Source organism: Ranitomeya variabilis, chromosome 5 (assembly GCF_051348905.1).
Source record: "Ranitomeya variabilis isolate aRanVar5 chromosome 5, aRanVar5.hap1, whole genome shotgun sequence".
Lineage (NCBI taxonomy): Eukaryota > Metazoa > Chordata > Amphibia > Anura > Dendrobatidae > Ranitomeya > Ranitomeya variabilis.
Genome location: NC_135236.1, coordinates 382,390,916 through 382,414,305, shown reverse-complemented (window position 1 = coordinate 382,414,305; position 23,390 = coordinate 382,390,916). Strand labels below are relative to the sequence as shown.

Genomic DNA, 23,390 nt, shown 5'->3' with positions numbered 1-23,390 from the left:
TGCTGGGTTGGTTGCAAAATATAAGGGGGACCCCACGTCGGGTTTTCTTTCATCCATTCTTCCCGGCTCGCGCTGATCACCGGCCATGCAGGGAGAACGAATGACAGCCGGCTTCAGCACCACAAGCAGGGGACAGCGCTTACTGTAGCGCTGCTTCCCGGTGGCCATCCATGTGGTCCTGATGCGGCACACGGGCGGCACACGGATGTGCCGTGTGAGCACACGGACACAGATAACTCCGATACCGTGTTCTCCGGTACCGGAATTATCTGGACGTGTGAAACCGCCCTCAGTGTACACTTTTGGTGGTTTCATACACAGAGAAATCACAATTGCATACTTATCTCACTATCCCCTGCTGTCGTGTGGATTCCCTCTCAGACCGTCCATTTCCTGTGTCCAGTACTGGTGGTCGCCCATGGTCAGTAGCTCTGTCATGCATGTAGAACCATTATGTATATGGATGAAGAAGTAGTTCTTGTTAACATGCTTGCCCATCCATCTTGATTAGTGCACTAAAACAGTATTTATCATCTTTTGTGTTATGATCCGGTGACCTTGGAACCGCATGAGACTTTCTCAGGAGTAGGTGGAACCTATACTGACCGCAAACCCTAAACTGTCACCGCAACTAGAAGTAGCCGTGGGGTGTACCTAACACATCCTAGACACCTCGACACAGCCGGAGGACTAAACACCCCTATAGATGGAAATGGGAATTCTATCTTGCCTCAGAGCAGAACCCCAAAGGATAGGCAGCCCCCCACAAATATTGACTATGAGTATTAGAGGAAAGACACACGCAGGCAGAAATCAGGATTTAGCAAAAGAGGCCACGCTAGCTAAATAGGAAAGGATAGGACAGAATACTAAGCGGTCAGTATTAAAACCCTAAAAATATCCACAGCAGATAATACAAAAATTCCACCATCTAACTAAAGACATGGAATGTATATCTGCATCTCCTGAGAATCCAACTTGACTGAAATATCCAAACACAGTCTAAGCTGGACAAGAAAAAACATTGAATAGTACTGAATTGTAAAGCACACAGCATGTGTGCTGTAGAAACAAAACCAGACACTTATCTTTGCTGATTTGGCAGCAGGGCAGGAGGAACCAGACAGAGATGCAAAACCTCCAAGAACAATGGACAACTGGCAAGGGCTAATGAATCCTGCACACCTAAATATCCCAGTCAGAGCTGCAATCAGCAGGGACACCTGCCCAGGATTGCAACCCAGGGACAACTGCATTACTACCAACAACCACCGGAGGGAACCCAAGAGCAGAATTCACAACACTTTTGTCTTCATGTACACTCAACAAGTCATTACTTGAGGACACCACCTTATATAGTGAAGACAATGCCAGTATCTCAGGAATTGAAAATGATTGCTTGACCTGTGCAAAAACTAAATAAATCCTAAAAAAGATGACCTATTGGGTAACTTTGGGGACTGGAGTACAGAAATACTGAACTAAAAGCAGCCTTTTTCACCAGCACTGAACACATTAGATGGATGTGTAAGAAGAGGGACCGTGCCGCAGGTACCTTTTTTTGTGCCGGGTCCGGAACTGTCACGGCTATCTCCTCTGTTGTCCGGGGGAAAGCTTAAGAGACCGGTCCAATCATTGCAGGTGGAAACAGGGGGTGTGGCTAAGGGCTTATAGACTCAGCACGTGCGGAAATGCGCAGACTTGGAGGTAAGAGACAGCACGCAGCAGGGGGAGATGAGTGCTCCGGCCCTTGACCCTCAGTATAGCGCAGGCCCGTGCTCGAGCTTCCCTGCCACCGTGACAGACTGTCAGGAGGGACGTGCAGTGTGCCCGTTGGTGACCACAAAGCGCGGTGTTGAACATTCCGTGCTAGTGAGTACTGCGCGCTTGCTGCCAGAAAGAGACCATGTGCAGGACTGTCATGTGCACTCTGATTCACCAGTGTATGTCTGCCAGGTCCCATCGGGCTCAGGCAGTGCCGTGGCCAGGGCCGTATTTGCCACTAGGCACTTGATGGCACGTGCCTAGGGCGCCAGGATGCGGGGGGCGCACTTGAGCTAGGGTTTTTTTTTATAAAAGTCCGGGGTCCGCCAGAAGACGGATCATTGTTGCCTCCAGGACCATATTGGACAAGCGCCAAGTCAGCCGTTGTTGGCACCATCACCTGTTCAGGGATGACCACGTCTTGTTAAACGTCTGACAGGATAAGTTAACCCCCAAGAACTGTTAATACCTTTTCCACTGTTCCTTAACCCCTGCATCTTATCTATATTTTTGAACTGCCTACCCAACCCACCGAGTTAACCTTTAACATCCCTGCGTAGAGTATCTCAGTGTGAATTAAAATTGTTAACCCTTACTCTGTCTCCTGTCCGTCACTGCATCCTGCAACCTGCTCACAGATGTTCTATGAAGGAATCAAAAGAACACCAATGGGGCCCCATGAGAGCATTGTTTTGTGTTATGTAATCTTACAGACAAATGTGATACTTAATCACGAGGCAACCGCTTTAAAAGAACAGCAAAGTCTGCTGCTTTGGCAACTAAAGTCTCTTTCACACTTCCGTCTTTCAGCTCCCGTCACAATCCGTCGATTTTTGAGAATGCAGGATCCTGCAAAAAAATTTGCAGGATCCTGCATTTTCTCATAGACTTGTATAAGCGACGGATTGTGACGGATGACCCCACATTTCATCCATCGTGCACTGGATCCTGCGTAAAAAAAAACGGTCCGTCGGGCAGAGAAAATGTTCAAAGGAACGTTTTTTCTGCACGTCGGAAAATCGGTCAGCGACACATCCTGGGCTGCCCATCACTGGCTACAATGGAAACCTATGGGCGCAGGATGCGTCGCTGACTGTGAAAAGCAGAAATCCAGCGACGGGTCCCGTCTTTTCAAACTGAGCATGCGTGGAAGAATTTCCCGTCAGGGAAATTCTCTCTCACTCGCTCTCTTTCTCTTTTTACTATTGATGCTGCCTATGCAGCATTAATAGTAACAAGATATAATGTTAAAAATAATAAAAAATCGCAATATTCTCACCTACTGGCGTTCCCGCGCAGCGTCACCAATACTCACGGCAGCTAGCGTTACTTCCTAGTAATACATTGCGTAATCTCGCGAGAAGTCGCCGTCTCGTTTTTTTTAACTTGTTTGTGTTGTGTGTGCGTTTTCGCAGCGGAAAACCGCTGCGAAGACGCATACACAACAGGTGCACATAGCCTCGTTTTCCACAATCTGCACAGGATCCGTCATTTCAACGTCTTGACGGATCCTGTGCAGATTTGGAAGACGGAAGTGTGAAAGAGGCCTTAGCTGAAAGTAAGGTAGGGTAGTAACATATAATGCTACTAGGTGTAGTAGTTATTCCCTGGTGCTTGAGGGGGGATCAAAAATTCTCTCTGCCACATGAGAACACCACAAAATTCTCTCTGCCCTATGAGAACACAAGACTCATACAAGTCCCTTCACAGGGCTGCAGGATCTGCTGGTTACACTTCCGTAAGCAGTGCAGGAATATGTTGGGTTACACTGTGGGCAATGACATAGGCATCTGTTGTGAATTCTGTTCTTGGGCTCCCTCCGGTGGTTATAAGTGGTAGCGCTGCTGTCTGTCCTTCACAGCAGTTATCAGGTGTGTCCACTCTGGACTGGGCTATTTAGTCTGGCCTCACCCTTTAGTCAGTGCCAGTTGTCCATTGTATTCTGGAGGATTCACATCCCTTCATGATTTCTCCTGCTTCCTGGTCTTTTCACCAAGATAAGTTCTGCTTGTTTTTCAGCCCACATGTTGTGGGCCTCATTGTTCAGTGCATTTCATGTTTTTTCTTGTCCAGCTTAATCTGTGTAAGGATTTATGCAGTCAAGCTGGAATCTCTGGAGAGGCAGATATACCCTCCATATCTTTAGTTAGATGTGGAGTTTTTTGTATTTTCTGTGGTGGATATTTCCTAGTATTTTAGTACTGACCGCATAGTTCTCTGTCCTATCTTTCCTATTTAGCTAGATTGGCCTCCTTTGCTAAATCCTGTTTTCAGCCTGTGTATGTTTTTTCCTCTCCTCTCACAGTCAATATTTGTGGGGGGCTGCCTATCCTTTGGGAATTTTCTCTGAGGCGAGATAGTTTTCCCTTTTCTATCTATAGGGTTAATTAGTCCTCCGGCTGTGTTGAAGTGTCTAGGATCAGTAGGTACATCCCACGGCTACTTCTAGTTGCGGTGTTAAGTTCAGGGTCCGCGGTCAGTATAGATACCACCTTCTCCAGAGTACGTCCAATGCTACTCCTGGGCCACCAGATCATAACAGGCATCTATTGTGTGGATTGATTCACCTATAGGCAATAAGTTATAAGATCGCATCATGTTCTCATACGCTTTATGCATTTAGTAGCCCTCTGTGTCTGTACTGCTACATACTTAGGCTGATAACCGATTCATGCAGCTTTACATGAACACCCAATTCACTATGGCTGGTCCGAACAACGAAAGCAATTGTTACCATCCACCTCTCGTGTCTCCCCTTTTCCTCAGATTGTAAGCTTGCGAGCAGGGCCCTCATTCCTCTTGGTATCTGTTTTGATCTGTGTTTGTTATGCTGTAATGTCTATTGTCCTTACAAGTCCCCTCTATAATGTAAAGTGCTGTGGAATATGTTGGCGCTATATAAATAAAAATTATTATTATAAATTATTATCTATTAAATGGGGGCAGTGAAGGATCTAATACACTTAAAGTAAATATTTAAATAGTAGATAGTGTGATTATACTGTAGCGAGGCATGTTCTGTGGTGAGTGTCTTTTGAACAAACACTTCTTTCCATGTGTGTTTTTGTTAAGCAGTAATCCATGTTAAAACATTCTCTCTTTTCTCTTTCCAGTTGGTGCTTATAGTCATTGGGGCAATCACAGTGGTTTCCATTTTGGAGCCTTATATCTTCTTGGCTACTGTTCCTGTGATTATTGCTTTTATCTTATTAAGATCATATTTTCTGCATACTTCCCAGCAATTAAAACAGTTAGAATCTGAAGGTAAGGACAACAGAGGAACATTATCTGAAATGCATATATACCTTTCCTGTTGGCAGAATACTATCTACTCCTCTTCCAACATTCATTTATTCCTCCTAATATACATATTGATTTAGGTTGATCACATGGAATTTAGGGAGGAGGGTGTTTTAATACTGATGTCAACAGATGAGGATTGACAGGGCAATTGTTCATAGAGGCCCACACCCTAAATTCTTCTGTGCTCACAGACTTTAGATCGTAGGTGTGAAGTGTGCCAACTAAAGTGCAGATACAGGTAGTTAGCTATGACACCAACATATAAAATTGACCTTCTCAACATATATGAATATGTATGTAATGCTGACCTTAAAGCCCTTCTGTGCATTAGGGAAAAGCTAGTCTAAGCCGCTAGGGTTCGTCACCATCCAATGTGCTGGGGCCTCCCGACTCTTTCTCAACAGGTAATTTGAGGGTAGAGAAGGATTATGCATGTTAAATGGAATCTGTCAGTAGGATTTCACCCCCCAAAACTAGTTATATGTGAATGTATCTGTTTCAAAGACAAGTCCAGCAATATCTTTACATGGCTAGTCCGTTTTCTCTGTTACTGAGAAGTCAGAGTTTGAATTGATATGCAAATGAAGATGAAGAGCTATTTATAGATCTGACTTCTATGTTAAGGTACCGTTACACTAAGCAACTTACCAGCGATCGCGACCAGCGACGTGATCGCTGGTAAGTTGCTGTGTGGTCGCTGGGGAGCTGTCACACAGACAGCTCTCTCCAGCGACCAAGCGACTTCGGCATCGCTGAAACTGTCTTCAGCGATGCCGAAGTCCCCATGTAAAAAAAAAACAAAACACTACATACGCACCTTCTGTCGTCCTTCATGTCCCTCGGCGCTTGCCGCACTGACTGTGTCTCAGCGCCGGCCGGCCGTAACAGCGGTGCCCAGCGGTGAACCGCTGTTACTGCAGATTCACCGCTGGGCTCTGCTTTACGGCCGGACGGCGCTGAGATAGTCAGTACGGCAAGCTCCAGGGGACGTGACGGACAACAGACGGTGAGTATGTAGTGTTTTTTTTTTACTTTTACCATGGTATCCATGGTAAATATCGGGTTACTAAGCGCGGCCCTGCGCTTAGTAACCCGATGTTTACCATGGATACCAGTGAAGACATCGCTGGATCGGCGTCACACACGGCGATCCAGCGGTGTCAGCGGGAGAGTTGCGACGAAAGAAAGTTCGTCCACTCTCCCTGCAACCAGCGATATCCCAGCAGGATCCAGATCGCTGCTGCGTGCCAAACATAGCGATATCGCTATGCAGGACGCTGCAACGTCACGGATCGCTGGCGATATCGCCTAGTGTGACGGTACCTTTACTCCAGTTCTATTCCCCACTCACTGCTGTCTTCTTCTGCTTGTCTGGCAGCTCCTTTGATTTAAAGGGAGGGTGCCGTGATTTTAGTTTTTGTATTAATAATTATTGATTATACAATCAATTATTTTTAATACAAAAGTAAATGTACCTCTTTCATACTTTCTTATTTATTCACTTTTACATTCACCACTGGAGGCCGCCATTTTCATTAGTGTGGGTGTAAGTGTCTGGGCACGACACTTGCACACCTCACTTACGGCAGCCATGGACATAGGAGCCAACGGTCGGGCTCCGACCGCATCTCCTGCCTCTCAGCTGTGACTTGGCCACGCCCACTGAGCTGCCACGTCACAGCTGTGAGAGGAGATCACGGCCATTTTGTTTATTTCCCTCTGCCATCGCACACAGCTCAGTGCGTGCGATGGCAGAAGCTGCTGCTGGGAGAAGCTGCTGCCGAGGGTCCAGGGTAAGTATCTGCAGCGAGGAGCTGTGATTGCAGCCTGTACTTAGTATTACATTACAGGCTGCAATCATTGCCGACCTGTTCAGAGCAGAGCAGGGAGATCGTCACGCTGCTCTGCCCTGAACATGACTCAGCACTTCCTGGTAGAGGAAAGAAGGTAAGTACAGCGTTTTTATTTTCTTATGCATCTACCACTGCTACCAGCCCCTATATACCACCTAGCACTGCCTGCCTGCCTCTGTATACCACTGCCTGCCTCTGTATACCACTGCCTGCCTGCCTCTGTATACCACTGCTACCTGCCTGCCTGCCTCTGTATACCACTGTCTGCCTGCCTCTGTATACCACTGTCTGCCTGCCTCTGTATACCACTGCCTGCCTCTGTATACCACTGCCTGCCTCTATATACCACTGCCTGCCTCTGTATACCACTGCCTGCCTGCCTCTGTATACCACTGCTACCTGCCTGCCTCTGTATACCACTGCCTGCCTCTGTATACCACTGCCTGCCTCTGTATACCACTGTCTGCCTGCCTCTGTATACCACTGCCTGCCTCTGTATACCACTGTCTGCCTGCCTCTGTATACCACTGCCTGCCTCTGTATACCACTGCCTGCCTGCCTCTGTATACCACTGCCTGCCTCTGTATACCACTGCCTGCCTCTGTATACCACTCTCTGCCTGCCTCTGTATACCACTGCCTGCCTGCCTCTGTATACCACTGCCTGCCTGCCTCTGTATACCACTGCCTGCTTGCCTCTGTATACCACTGCCTGCCTCTGTATACCACTGCCTGCCTGCCTCTGTATACCACTGCCTGCCTGCCTCTGTATACCACTGCCTGCCTGCCTCTGTATACCCCTGCCTGCCTCTGTATACCCCTGCCTGCCTGCCTCTGTATATCACTGCCTGCCTGCCTCTGTATACCACTATCTGCCTCTATATACCACTGCTACTTGCCTATATATACACCTACCACTGCTACCTCTGTCCTGGGTAGCTAATCCTGTCCCGTGTACTGTGTCCTCAGCAGTCAGTATCACACAGGACAGGATTAGATACACGGCTCAGCAGTCGGTATCACATAGGACAGGATTAGATACACGGCTCAGCAGTCGGTATCACACATGACAGGATTAGATACACGGCTCAGCAGTCGGTATCACACAGGACAGGATTAGATACACGGCTCAGTAGTCGGTATCACACAGGACAGGATTAGATACACGGCTCAGTAGTCGGTATCACACAGGACAGGATTAGATACATGGCTCAGCAGTCGGTATAACAGGACAGGATTAGATACACGGCTCAGCAGTCGGTATCAGAGGACAGGATTAGATACACGGCTCAGCAGTCGGTATCACACAGGACAGGATTAGATACACGGCTCAGCTGTCGGTATCACACAGGCCAGGATTAGATACACGGCTCAGCAGTCAGTATCTAATCCTCTCCTATGCACTCCTCTCCCCCCTGCGTGTCTTTCCTCAATGTGGTTTATTATTTTTGTTGTGGGAGATGTGGGAGTCGAGGATTATGCGTTCGGTATGGTTTAAAAAAGATTAATAAAGGACTTTATTCTGGCCGAGTCTTTATTTACAATACAACTATAGGATTAGTAATGGATGGGTGCCTTATAGACGCCTCTCCATTACTAAGCCGTGGGCTTGATGTCACCGGACAATATGGAGGTGACATTAACCCCACAAATATGAACCCTACTTGCTACCGCTACAGGGTAAGTGGAAATTGCCAGGCAAAGCGCCAGAAAAGGCGCATGTAAAAGGCGGCTGAGAGCTGATGTTTTTAGCCTGGGGGGGGGACAGTATCCATGGCCCCTTCCTAGGCTATTAATGTCAGCCCGCAGCTGTCTGCATAATATTTGATGGTTATTAATTATAAGGGGGCCCCACGTCTTTTTTTTGGGGGTATCCCCCATTTTAATAGCCAGTAAAGGCTATAAGTATACAGTTGCGAGCGTGTGAGTGTGAGCACACCCTCCCACCCACAGACCAGTACACTGCTGTCCTGAAATACTGTGCTCCTGTCACCCTGCTCCTTCCACCATACGTCTCTCACCTCCCTAGAGCAGCACAATACCATATGGATCACGTATAATGCCGATATATATATATATATATATATATATATATATATATATATATATATATATATATATATATATATCACATATACTCCCATAAAGACCACACATTATGCCGGGATATTATAATATATATATAATATCACACATTATGCCGCCAAGTATTGTGTGATCTATGTGACGGTATTATATGTGATCTATATGGCAATATTATGTTTGCTCAGTGTTGTGGAATGATGTAAAAACTATATGACGGTGGTATATGAGAACTATATTGTGGGATTATGTGTGATCTATGTGGAAGTACTAGGTGAGAATTATATGGCGGTATTATTTGTGATCTATATGGTGGTATGTGAGAACTGTATGACAGTATTGTGTGATCTATTTGATAGTATTGTGTGTGATGTATATGGCGGTATTATGTGTGATCTATATGGTGGCATTATGTGAGAACACTATGGCAGTATTATCTTCAGAAAGCGGACCCATTCTATGGTGGTTCTGGCTGAGCACCTGCACGCGGGTCTGGGGTAATAGAGGGGGCAGCATGACCTTCAGTTAGGTGCAGTCAGGGCTAGTGAGGCAGCTGAAGAGAGGGGTCTCATTTTTATCGTTACTATATGGCTACATTTCCTTCCCAGCGTCACCCCGTACTTCGCCTGACGTCTCACTTTCACACATCGCCAGGACAGGATGGAGAAGACAGGATCTGAGGAGAGGAATGGGGTCTGCATGCAATGTCTGGATCAGAACAGGCCATCAATCCACAGAAATGTTTCCTGGATTTCTGTGGAGCAGACGGTCCATCCATGTGTATAAAAGACAGCGTTCTATGTACAATCCCTGGCTGCTCCGCGCACTGAACATGGTGCCCCCCATAGACCGGCACACTGCTCTCCTGAAATACTCTGTGCTGCTGTCACCCTGCTCCCTCCACCACATATCTCCCAGAATCCTTGCTGCCTGCCATCCTCGGTGACTGTCTACTTGTCAGTATAAGGCTGCCGTCACACATTCAGTATTTAGTCAGTTTTTTACCTCAGTATTTGTAAGCCAAAACCAGGAGTGGGTGATAACTGCAGAAGTGGTGCATATGTTTCTATTATACTTTTCCTCTGATTGTTCCACTCCTGGTTTTGGCTACAACTACTGATGTAAAATACTGACCAAATACTGATAGTGTGACGGCAGCCTTACTCTGCAGTCACCAACAAAATGGCTGCTCACTGGGTTCCTGAATATCATCCTCTTATCCCTTAGCAAACACCTAGAAGGGGAGGACTGACATCACACACGTCAGCAGACTCCGCCCATAATTACTGCAGTGCAGTAATGTGAGCTAGTTGTACACTTGGTTTTTCTGAAATTTCAGCAGCTGCTCCCCCTAGTGTTTAAAAGTGGAAATTCCAAAACTTTTCAAATTATTTTTCATATTTTACTAAATTATAAACAAATGAAAATATTTTTTAAGAAAATTTAAACATTAATTCTTTACATTTTTACAATTGCTGTAAAAAAAATTTTTTTTATGGCACCTTCCCTTTAAGTCACATAGCATAGAGGTTGTCAGTCAAGCAAGGGGAGACAGTGCAGGGCGGGAAATAGAGCTGGAGTGACATAGAATTCAGATCTTCAATCTCATTTGCAGAATTCAAGTGCTGATTTGTCAATAATGGGAGTTGACTGGCAGTGTAAAGGTATTGCTAGACTTGTCTTTGAATGAGTTAAATGCATATATAAATTGTTTGGGGGTAAAATCTGGCTGGCAGTTTTCCTTTAAATTTCAGCACCCAATCTATGACATATTTTACTCTTCCTATTGAAACCTCATGAATGCTTGGCAGAAAATAGCATGCATGTGTATCATGGGTTGGTAGGATAGAAGCCGAGCATATTTCGCCAACAATACACGTGCATGATGTATTCTGCCAAGCGTTCACGTGGTTTGTATTAGAGATGAGTGAACCTTTCAAGGTTGGGTTCGGAATGGGGAACGTCCTGATGTTCACCGAACATGATCTATGAATGGTTCTAGTAACATATCCTAACCCCAATGACTTTAAAGGAAGGCAAAACCAAACTATTACACAACACCTTCAGGGGGTCCAAATGCTGTCAAAACAGCTAAAATTAGGAACAGACACCAGGAAAAGTGGCATCAGTTTACCCATCAATTGCACTATAAATAAATAATTTAAAAAAAAAAATTACATGGGTTCCCCTGTATTTCTGATAACCAGCCAGGCAAAACTGACAGCTACTGGCTGCAACCCTCAGCTGTCTGTGTTAACAAGGCTGGTTATCAAGAATAGAGTGGTCCTCACGCTGTTTTTCTTAATTATTTAAATTCAGCCAAGCTAAAGCTGATAGCTGGGGGCTAGTATTCTCAGGCTGGTAAGGGGCCATGAATATTGTCCCCCAATCTAAACATAGCAGTCTACAGCCGCCCCAGAAAAGACGCATTTATTAGATGCGCCAGTTCTGGTGTTTTGCCCAGGTCTTCCCGCTTGCCTTTTGGTGGTGGCAAGTGGAGTTCATATTTGTGGGGTTAATGTCACCTTTGCATTGCCCGGTGACATCAGGCCCATTTTGATTGAAAAAGTGACACAGATTCCTTTAATGAACCAAAATTAAATCATACCCGTGTCAACACCCATTCCACTGTAGCCATGGTCTCCTGTTATAAAACAAAGATAAAAAAACAACCATGTTCCTCACCTGTTCATCATTCGGTCCCATAATGAAATCCATGTCTGGGGATAAACAGGTTTCAACCGGGACTGTGCCAAGATGTGACTATCCAGGCTGAAAACCACTGAGGAATGAGCTGCGGCGAGCACATCATCAGTGACCAGCGGTGACATCATCAAGGTTACCGCAGGTCAATGAGGCTGCGTTCCCAGCCTGAACTGAGGTGACTTATCTGACTTTTGCAGATTTTTAGGAAAAAAGCTTGGAAATCCGAACTCGAATCTGAATGTGCAACATTCGTGCCGAATTTGAGATTGGTGAACATTTTCTTAACAAGTTTACTCATCTCTAGTTTCTATGGAGTAAAGCAAGTCAAAGCTCTATCAGATGTTTAAATTTAACATGCATGTTCCTGCTCCCTTCCAACATTATCAGTCCTCTCATGATTTTATGTAAGACGTATAAACACTTATAGAGGTGCAGTCAATTGGAGAGCTTAACCAAAATTGCAGCAAAAATTGAAGGAGTTGACCATAGCCATCAATCAGAAAAAATGAAAAATCTGTAGTTTTGCTGAATCTTTGCTAAATCTTCTTCTGTTTCATAAAATACTGTAATATGATCTCAGGTATGTGATTGCACAGTTCTCACCAACAGTGTCTAAGGACACTACTGTTCTGACTCATTGAGTAATAGAATATATTACCTGAAATTCCCATAGAGAGAGTCCAGTACTATAGTTACACTTACCTCAAATTATTACTTTCACATACAAAAAAAAATATTTAAAACCAATATTTGCTATGGTTGTAGTGAATTTTTACTGGCATTCAGTGTTGTATACTGCATTCGCAGATTGCGGTCTAAATTGTGACAATGTCTTGAGTGTGACTTTTTTTTAGTTCAGGATTAACCCCTTCCCGACATTTGACGTACTATCCCGTCGAGGTGGGGTGGGCCCGTATGACCGCCGACGGGATAGTACGTCATCACCGATCAGCGGCGCTCACGGGGGGAGCGCGGCCGATCGCGGCCGGGTGTCAGCTGCATATCGCAGCTGACATCCGGCACTATGTGCCAGGAGCGGTCACGGACCGCCCCCGGCACATTAACCCCCGGCACACCGCGATCAAACATGATCGCAGTGTACCGGCGGTATAGGGAAGCATCGCGCAGGGAGGGGGCTCCCTGCGGGCTTCCCTGAGACCCCCGGAGCAACGCGATGTGATCGCGTTGCTGCGAGGGTCTCCTACCTCCTTCCTGGCTGCAGGTCCCGGATCCAAGATGGCCGCGGCATCCGGGTCCTGCAGGGAAGGAGGTGGCTTACCGAGTGTCTGCTCAGAGCAGACACTTGGTAAGCCTGCAGCCCTGCACAGCAGATCGTCGATCTGGCAGAGTGCTGTGCACACTGCCAGATCAATGATCTGTGATGTCCCCCCCTGGGACAAAGTAAAAAAGTTTAAAAAAAAATTTTCCACATGTGTAAAAAAAAAAAAAAAAAAAATCCTAAATAAATAATAAAAAAAAAAAATATATTATTCCCATAAATACATTTCTTTATCTAAATAAAAAAAACAAAACAATAAAAGTACACATATTTAGTATCGCCGCGTCCGTAACGACCCAACCTATAAAACTGCCCCACTAGTTAACCCCTTCAGTAAACACCGTAAGAAAAAAAAAAAAAAAACGAGGCAAAAAACAACGCTTTATTACCATACCGCCGAACAAAAAGTGGAATAACACGCGATCAAAAAGACTGATATAAATATCCATGGTACCGCTGAAAACGTCATCTTGTCCCGCAAAAAACAAGCCGCCATACAACATTATCAGCAAAAAAATAAAAAAGTTATAGTCCTGAGAATAAAGCGATACGAAAATAATTATTTTTTCTATATTTTAGTTTTTATCGTATAAAAGCGCCAAAACATAAAAAAATGATATAAATGAGATATCGCTGTAATCGTACTGACCCGAAGAATAAAACTGCTTTATCAATTTTACCAAACGCGGAACGGTATAAACGCCTCCCCCAAAAGAAATTCATGAATAGCTGGTTTTTGGTCATTCTGCCTCACAAAAATCGGAATAAAAAGCGATCAAAAACGGTCACGTGTCCGAAAATGTTACCAATAAAAACGTCAACTCGTCCCGCAAAAAACAAGACCTCACATGACTCTGTGGAGCAAAATGTGGAAAAATTATAGGTCTCAAAATGTGGAGACGCAAAAACTTTTTTGCTATAAAAAGCGTCGCTGGTTTCACACTTGCGTTTTTGTCTGCAGCGTTTTTTGCACAAAAAAACGCATGCGTTTTTTCCCTATATTTAACATTGAAAACGCATGCGGTTTTTTTGTACGCGTTTGGTCGCGTTTTCAAACGCATGCGTTTTTTTTCTGCATGCGTTCATTTTCAGAAATACAACCTGCAGTATTTTCTTGCGTTTTTAAGCACATGCGTTTGTTTGCGTTAAAAACGCATGCATTTAAACACACTGAAAAGCCACCCACCACCATCAAGGTGATAAAGGGATCCAAACCCTAACCCTAACTCTACCCCTAACCTCACCCCTAACCGTTTAATGAACATTTTCTGACAGTCATAGTGCCACGTATTTCAGTGCCACGTATTTCAGTGCCACGTATTTCAGTGCCACGTGTTTCAGTGCCACGTATTTCAGTGCCACGTATCACATATTTCAGTGCCACGTATCACGTATTTCAGTGCCACGTATCACGTATTTCAGTGCCACATATTTTAGTGCCACGTATTTCAGTGCCACGTATTTCAGTGCCACGTATTTCAGTGCCACGTATTTCAGTGCCACGTATTTCAGTGCCACGTATCACGTATTTCAGTGCCACGTATTTCAGTGCCACGTATTTCAGTGCCACGTATTTCAGTGCCACGTATCACGTATTTCAGTGCCACGTATTTCAGTGCCACGTATTTCAGTGCCACGTATTTCAGTGCCACGTATTTCAGTGCCACGTATCACGTATTTCAGTGCCACGTGTTTCAGTGCCACGTATTTAAGTGCCACGTATCACGTATTTCAGTGCCACGTATTTCAGTGCCACGTATTTCAGTGCCACGTATTTCAGTGCCACGTATTTCAGTGCCACGTATTTCAGTGCCACGTATTTCAGTGCCACGTATTTCAGTGCCACGTATCACGTATTTCAGTGCCACGTATTTCAGTGCCACGTATTTCAGTGCCACGTATTTCAGTGCCACGTATCACGTATTTCAGTGCCACGTATTTCAGTGCCACGTATTTCAGTGCCACGTATTTCAGTGCCACGTATTTCAGTGCCACGTATCACGTATTTCAGTGCCACGTGTTTCAGTGCCACGTATTTAAGTGCCACGTATCACGTATTTCAGTGCCACGTATTTCAGTGCCACGTATTTCAGTGCCACGTATTTCAGTGCCACGTATTTCAGTGCCACGTATTTCAGTGCCACGTATTTCAGTGCCACGTATTTCAGTGCCACGTATTTCAGTGCCACGTATTTCAGTGCCACGTATCACGTATTTCAGTGCCACGTGTTTCAGTGCCACGTATTTAAGTGCCACGTATCACGTATTTCAGTGCCACGTATTTCAGTGCCACGTATTTCAGTGCCACGTATTTCAGTGCCACGTATTTCAGTGCCACGTATTTCAGTGCCACGTATTTCAGTCACGTTTAGGGTTAGGGTTAGGGTTAGGGCTAGGGTTGGAGGTAAAGTTAGGGTTGGGGCTAAAGTTAGGGTTGGGGCTAAAGTTAGGGTTAGGGTTTGGATTACATTTACGTTTGGATTAGGGTTGGGATTAGAATTATGGGTGTGTCAGGGCTAGGGGTGTGGTTAGGGTTACCGTTGGGATTAGGGTTAGGGGTGTGTTTGGGTTAGGGTTTCAGGTAGAATTGGGGAGTTTCCACTGTCCAGGCACATCAGGGGCTCTACAAGCGCGACATGGCGTCCAATCTCAATTCCAGCCAATTCTGCGTTGAAAAAGTAAAACAGTGCTCCTTCCCTTCCGAGCTCTCCCGTGCGCCCAAAAAGGGGTTTACCCCAACATATGTGTTATCAGCGTACTCGGGACAAATTGAACAACAACTTCTGTGGTCCAAGTTCTCTTGTTATCCTTAGGAAAATAAAAATTTGGGGGGCTAAAAATCATTTTTGTGGGAAAAAAAAGATGTTTTATTTTCACGGCTCTGCGTTATAAACTGTAGTGAAACACTTGGGGGTTCAAAGTTCTCACAACACATCTAGATAAGTTCCTTGGGAGGTCTAGTTTCCAATATGGGGTCACTTGTGGGGGGTTTGTACTGTTTGGGTACATCAGGGGCTCTGCAAATGCAACGTGACGCCTGCAGACCAATCCATTTAAGGCTGCATTCCAAATGGCGCTCCTTCCCTTCCGAGCTCTGTCATGCACCCAAACAGTGGTTCCCCCCCACATATGGGGTATCAGCGTACTCAGGACAAATTGGACAACAACTTTTGGGGTCTAATTTATCCTGTTACCCTTGTGAAAATACAAAACTGGGGGCTAAAAAATCATTTTTGTGAAAAAAAAAAAGAATTTTTATTTTCACGGCTTTGCGCTATAAACTTTAGTGAAACACTTGGGGGTTCAAAGTTCTCAAAACACATCTAGATAAGTTCTTTGGGAGGTCTAGTTTCCAATATGGGGTCACTTGTGGGGGGTTTGTACTGTTTGGGTACATCAGGGGCTCTGCAAATGCAACGTGACGGCTGCTGACCAATCCATTTAAGTCTGCATTCCAAATGGCGCTCCTTCCCTTCCGAGCTCTGTCATGCGCCCAAACAGTGGTTCCCCCCCACATATGGGGTATCAGCGTACTCAGGACAAATTGGAAAACAAATTTTGGTGTCCAATTTATTCTGTTACCCTTGTAAAAATACAAAGCTGGGTGCTAAAAAATCATTTTTGAGAAAAAAAATAAAAATTATTTTCACGGCTCTGCGTTATAATCTGTAGTGAAACACTTGGGGGTTCAAAGCTCTCAAAACACATCTAGATAAGTTCCTTAGGGGGTCTACTTTCCAAAATGGTGTCACTTGTAGGGAGTTTCAATGTTTAGGCACATCAGGGGCTCTCCAAACGCAACATGGCGTCCCATCTCAATTCCAGTCAATTTTGCATTGAAAAGTCAAATGGCGCTCCTTCCCTTCCAAGCTCTGCCATGCGCCCAAACAATGGTTTACACCCACATATGGGGTATCAGCGTACTCAGGACAAATTGCACAACATTTTTTGGGGTCCAATTTCTTCTCTTACCCTTGGGAAAATAAAAAATTGGGGGCGAAAAGATCATTTTTGTGAAAAAATATGATTTTTTATTTTTACGGCTCTGCATTATAAACTTCTGTGAAGCACTTGGTGGGTCAAAGTGCTCACCACACATCAAGATAAGTTCCTTAGGGGGTCTACTTTCCAAAATGGTGTCACTTGTAGGGGGTTTCAGTGTTTAGGCACATCAGGGGCTCTCCAAACGCAACATGGCGTCCCATCTCAATTCCAGTCAATTTTGCATTGAAAAGTCAAATGGCGCTCCTTCCCTTCCAAGCTCTGCCATGCGCCCAAACAATGGTTTACACCCACATATGGGGTATCAGCGTACTCAGGACAAATTGCACAACATTTTTTGGGGTCCAATTTCTTCTCTTACCCTTGGGAAAATAAAAAATTGGGGGCAAAAAGATCATTTTTGTGAAAAAATATGATTTTTTATTTTTACGGTTCTGCATTATAAACTTCTGTGAAGCACTTGGTGGGTCAAAGTGCTCACCACACATCTAGATAAGTTCCTTAGGGGGTCTACTTTCCAAAATGGTGTCACTTGTAGGGAGTTTCAATGTTTAGGCACATCAGGGGCTCTCCAAACGCAACATGGCGTCCCATCTCAATTCCAGTCAATTTTGCATTGAAAAGTCAAATGGCGCTCCTTCCCTTCCAAGCTCTGCCATGCGCCCAAACAATGGTTTACACCCACATATGGGGTATCAGCGTACTCAGGACAAATTGCACAACATTTTTTGGGGTCCAATTTCTTCTCTTACCCTTGGGAAAATAAAAAATTGGGGGCAAAAAGATCATTTTTGTGAAAAAATATGATTTTTTATTTTTACGGCTCTGCATTATAAACTTCTGTGAAGCACTTGGTGGGTCAAAGTGCTCACCACACATCTAGATAAGTTCCTTAGGGGGTCTACTTTCCAAAATGGTGTCACTTGTAGGGAGTTTCAATGTTTAGGCACATCAGGGGCTCTCCAAACGCAACATGGCGTCCCATCTCAATTCCAGTCAATTTTGCATTGAAAAGTCAAATGGCGCTCCTTCCCTTCCAAGCTCTGCCATGCGCCCAAACAATGGTTTACACCCACATATGGGGTATCATCGTACTCAGGACAAATTGCACAACATTTTTTGGGGTCCAATTTCTTCTCTTACCCTTGGGAAAATAAAAAATTGGGGGCAAAAAGATCATTTTTGTGAAAAAATATGATTTTTATTTTTACGGCTCTGCATTATAAACTTCTGTGAAGCACTTGGTGGGTCAAAGTGCTCACCACACATCAAGATAAGTTCCTTAGGGGGTCTACTTTCCAAAATGGTGTCACTTGTAGGGGGTTTCAGTGTTTAGGCACATCAGGGGCTCTCCAAACGCAACATGGCGTCCCATCTCAATTCCAGTCAATTTTGCATTGAAAAGTCAAATGGCGCTCCTTTCCTTCCGAGCTCTGCCATACGCCCAAACAGTGGTTTACCCTCACATATGGGGTATCAGCGTACTCAGGACAAATTGTACAACAACTTTGGGGGTCCATTTTCTCCTGTTACCCTTGGTAAAATAAAACAAATTGGAGCTGAAATAAATTGTGTGTGAAAAAAAGTTAAATGCTCATTTTTATTTAAACATTCAAAAAATTCCTGTGAAACACCTGAAGGGTTAATAAACTTCTTGAATGTGGTTTTGAGCACCTTGAGGGGTGCAGTTTTTAGAATGGTGTCACACTTGAGTATTTTCTATCATATAGACCCCTCAAAATGACTTCAAATGAGATGTGGTCCCTAAAAAAAAATGGTGTTGTAAAAATGAGAAATTGCTGGTCAACTTTTAACCCTTATAACTCCGTCACAAAAAAAAATTTTGGTTCCAAAATTGTACTGATGTAAAGTAGACATGTGGGAAATGTTACTTATTAAGTATTTTGCGTGACATATGTCTGTGATTTAAGGGCATAAAAATTCAAAGTTGGAAAATTGCGAAATTTTCAAAATTTTCGCCAAATATTCGTTTTTTTCACAAATAAATGCAAGTTATATCGAATAAATTTTACCACTAACATGAAGTACAATATGTCACGAGAAAACAATGTCAGAATCGCCAAGATCCGTCAAAGCGTTCCAGAGTTATAGCCTCATAAAGGGACAGTGGTCAGAATTGTAAAAATTGGCCCGGTCATTAACGTGCAAACCACCCTTGGGGGTGAAGGGGTTAATAATTACAGTAATTGTAATTGTAAATAGTGGTGTGCTGGTATATTGAGGCATATAACTGGTGACACTCGTGCCTGGAGTTAACAGCAATCCTTCGAATTTTGAAAAAAAACGTATCCGGCGGCATCGTAGACTTGTATTAGCGACGGATTGGCTTCACCTTTCGTCCGTCGTTCACCGGATCCATCCAAAATTTAGTCCTGCTGCCAGAGACAACGGACAAAGTAACATTTTTTGTGTATGTCGAAAAAACAGATAGCGACGGATCTGTCGCCGTCCGTCGTTTGCTAGAATGGAAGCCTATGGCGCCAGATCAGTCAAATGACGGAATCCGGCAACGGATTCCGTTTTCTTTAACTGAGCATGCTCCGATCCAATTAGCCAGCTCCGCTAGTCGGATCCGTAAAAAAACCCGGATCCGTCGCATCAGTTTTTCACAGCCTGCAACGGATCCGTCGATCCGTCCAGCCAACGGATTGTGACTGACGGCAAAAAACTGATGTGTGAAAGGGGCCTAAGATTTTGATCACTGTATATAATTATAGTTTATAAAGTATTTGTACTAGATTACAATTTATTAGAATACTGATATTATACACTAAGTAGAAAATTAAGCTGTAATTCTAAAAAAAACAGTGCTTTGACTGACAGTAAATTGAGACTCCTTCAGTAGTGGCTTATTTTCTTAGCCAACAAAAGGATTGGCAGTCTGAGATCCTTATTTCCCCATACATCATCTGTGATGAGTCAGGTACCCATACATATTAGACTGTCAGCTGAATACATCAATATCGGTGAGTATGGCCGACGTTAGTCAAGGGGTATGGGGCCTAAATACTTGCAGAATTTTTATAGCTGGATCCATGAAAAGTAGCAATCCTATATGTAGATCTCATGGACATGACCATTTGTGAGATGCATGAGACTACTAATCACCATCAGTATGCCTTCATATTCATAGTTTTTTTTTTGTTGGATTCCATTGTTTCCTGTGGGACACTTATCTACGTATGTCTGGCACCTCACGAAGCCTGAACAGCAGTGCATAGAGGGTTGTCATAAGCTTAAGGCCAGGTTTACAAGAGCTTATTCGTAAACGTATGTAATACATGTTTGCCTGTGAATAGCCACATTACCTAATATACAGTAGCTCCTTATTAACATGGCCTCATATCTGTACATTGATCCATATTAGGCACACAAATTTGATGTGATGGTGAAGAAAAATACACAGTGTGAAGGCGGCCTAAGAGCTGAAACAGTAACATAAGTGATCATTTTTTTAATGCCCATCCCTTAAATTGCAAAATTAGTGTCATTTCCTCAATTTTTGTACAACTGTAAAATTTGTATTGCCCCACATGGAAATTCACAATTACCAGCAGTAGTAGGTTGTAAAGCATGTCCAATTATGTTTCACACAGGTGTAACAGATTGTCGTGCCATTACGCACTCACATTATTTTTACCAACTCTTAAATATTGGATGGTTTCGCACCAGCCTAAAATCTGAGTGTCTCTCGCAATCGCAATCTTTCTGTTTATAATAATTTTTTTTTGTGAAAATGAAGTGATGCATGTTAATAAATAAATTCCTTTTCCATTCACAGCCCGCAGTCCAATATTCACTCATTTGATAACAAGTTTAAAAGGTTTGTGGACTCTAAGAGCTTTTGGACGGCAGCCATATTTTGAAACCCTTTTTCATAAGGCATTAAATTTGCATACAGCAAACTGGTTTCTCTACCTGTCCACGCTCCGATGGTTCCAAATGACTATTGAAATGATCTTCGTCATCTTTTTCTGTGCTGTTGCATTTATCTCGATTGCGACATCAGGTAAAGTACACCATGAATTACTTTTACAGTTATTCAGCTATTACGGTATGTAAAATATTAGAATTCTGTCAAAAATTGCTCAAACATTTGCTAAATAAATTGTGTTCCAATTTTATTTATTTTTCATTTCATTGATCCATCACTATATGGCGCAGGCTCAGGAGCTGAGCCTGCTCTGTACAGCTTGGTTGCCAGCTATATTTCGTGGCTCAGTGGATAGCACTGCAGCCTTGCAGCGCTGGAGTCCTGGATTCTAATCCCACCTTGGACAACATCTGCAAGGAGTTAGTATGTTCTCCCTGTGTTTGCGTGTGGTTCCTCCCGGTTCTCCGGTTTCCTCCCACATTCCAAAGACATACTGATAGGGAATTTAGATTGTGATCCAAATCGGGGACAGCGATGATAATGTATGCAAATTGTAAAGCGCTGCGGAATATGTTAGCGCTATATAAAACTAAAGATTATTATTATTATTATGGCCAGCACCACAGGCGATTGAATCTAGCTTCAATTCCATCAGTTTAGCCTCTTAAATGCAGCTGTCAAGCATGACAGCGGCATTAAAAAGGCCTCCAACATGGCGGCTGTCTCTGTGGTCACCATACCAGCTGAGGGCGTTCTGAAGGCCTAAATGTCAGCCATGATAATACTCCTATGAAACCCCACCTGTAGCTGGGCATCAAATGAAACCAGGAATTGTACAATAAACTGCAATACTTCTCCATACCAGTGTATGGTATGGTCAAAAAACTCAAGTTCCCTGATGGGACTGAAAAAAATTGTAAAAATATGTTAAAATATTTTAAACAAATATTAAAAACTAAAGGGTTAAATCACCTCCCTTTTTTTCCAAGCATAAAGAGTAAAATGAAAAAAGTAAGAAAAATTAAAATAGTTGGCATTGCCACATATGTAATCGCCCAAAGTAACAAAATAGAAAAATATTTATCCCACACAGTGAATATCAAAACAGACAGAAAAATAAAATTGAAATGCAAAAATTGTTTTTTTCTGTTACTCTTCACCCCCAACCCACACATCACAAAAAATAAAATTCAATAAAAAGCGATAAAAATGTACTTTATGTCTAGCGACAGAAATAAATGAGGGATGTCAGAAAATCGTGCTCTGAACCAACTTTTTTTTTGTCAATGGAATGGTAAAAAATATGTATATTGGAAAACAAGAGAAAAAAAAGCGCAAAAAATGAAAAATTCTCCCATTCTTGGTGAGATAACAAATTATAAAGTAGCTAGAAAAAGGAAGCCTGACAGAAGAGTCATAAATGGTGTTATTATGCTAGATGTTCAGCTCTTTGGGGGCCTCTGTGTACACCAATAATACGTAGTGGTTCACATTCTTACTGTATGGTAGACTACGCTTTGTCACCACCTAAAAAAGATGGACAGCAAATGAATGGAAGCCAGATGGAGTACAAAGTGCACAGGAAAAATGTGAACCCAGCCTAAGCTGGCATAAGGATGAGAAATGCTGTATGTCCTATATACAGCTTGCACCATTTTCATATATTTAATTTGCTGTGTTTGTCCTAAGTAATTTATTATGTATTATATTTATGAGTCATTTATGTGACAACATGTGGTTATTGTTTACAATAAAGGAAATCTATCAGAAAGGTCAGACCCCCTGAACGGTTTATATGGGCATGTAGGTCAAAGAAAGATAAATGTATTGGTACCTTTATGCTATTCTTTGCATAAATCCTGAAAAATGCATGATTTTTCAACATCCAAATTAAGTTTTAAGTGCTTTGTCACACCTAGAGCACTTAGCGAAACTCTGTCTCCTGAGGTTATTTTCATCCTTAGCTCCTCTCACTCTTTGAGTGATAGCTCAATGTGGCTGTGACATAAGGAGCCACCCAATAATCTAGCGCCTGCTTAGATCACCACTCTTCTTGCTGTTGCAGTTAGGTACCCCACTAAGGGCACTGGCTCGAGTGTTCTACTTCACATGCGCTGCCCATCCACACTATACGCCCACACATGCCAAGCATCCTCTATTCTCTACTCACGAGAAGGCTGGGCAGTGCATGCACAGTATTATGTACTGAGATTGGCATTTCATTATGAAGTTAACATGCGCCACTTAATAATATCAGATGCATCCTATTTTAGTACACTAAAGTTTGCCATCTAATTTTATTAAGAGGTACATGCTTCTCAATAACTTTGATACATCTCTGGCTGTCCATGCGCCAAAAGTCAGTGCATAACTAACTTACAGTACATTTGCCCTGTATTTACACCAATTTTGGTATTAAGTATATCAGGCTGATGGAGGCATCCTACCACTAAGCTAAAATATCGGTGAAAGCGGTGAGAAAAAAAAATTCCCACGAGTTGTTTTAC

The 23,390-nt window shown here is 43.4% G+C and overlaps 1 protein-coding gene across 2 annotated transcripts in view; it reads left to right on the top strand.

The window, feature by feature from the left end:
* The window catches only part of CFTR (CF transmembrane conductance regulator), a 262,694-nt gene that overhangs the window by 151,327 nt on the left and 87,977 nt on the right, over nucleotides 1-23,390 (top strand). For both annotated transcript variants that reach the window (XM_077265003.1, XM_077265004.1), the window contains exons 19-20: nucleotides 4,878-5,028; nucleotides 20,791-21,018. In XM_077265003.1, coding sequence (XP_077121118.1) covers nucleotides 4,878-5,028; nucleotides 20,791-21,018 — 379 coding nt within the window. The remainder of the gene's footprint in view (nucleotides 1-4,877; nucleotides 5,029-20,790; nucleotides 21,019-23,390) is intronic.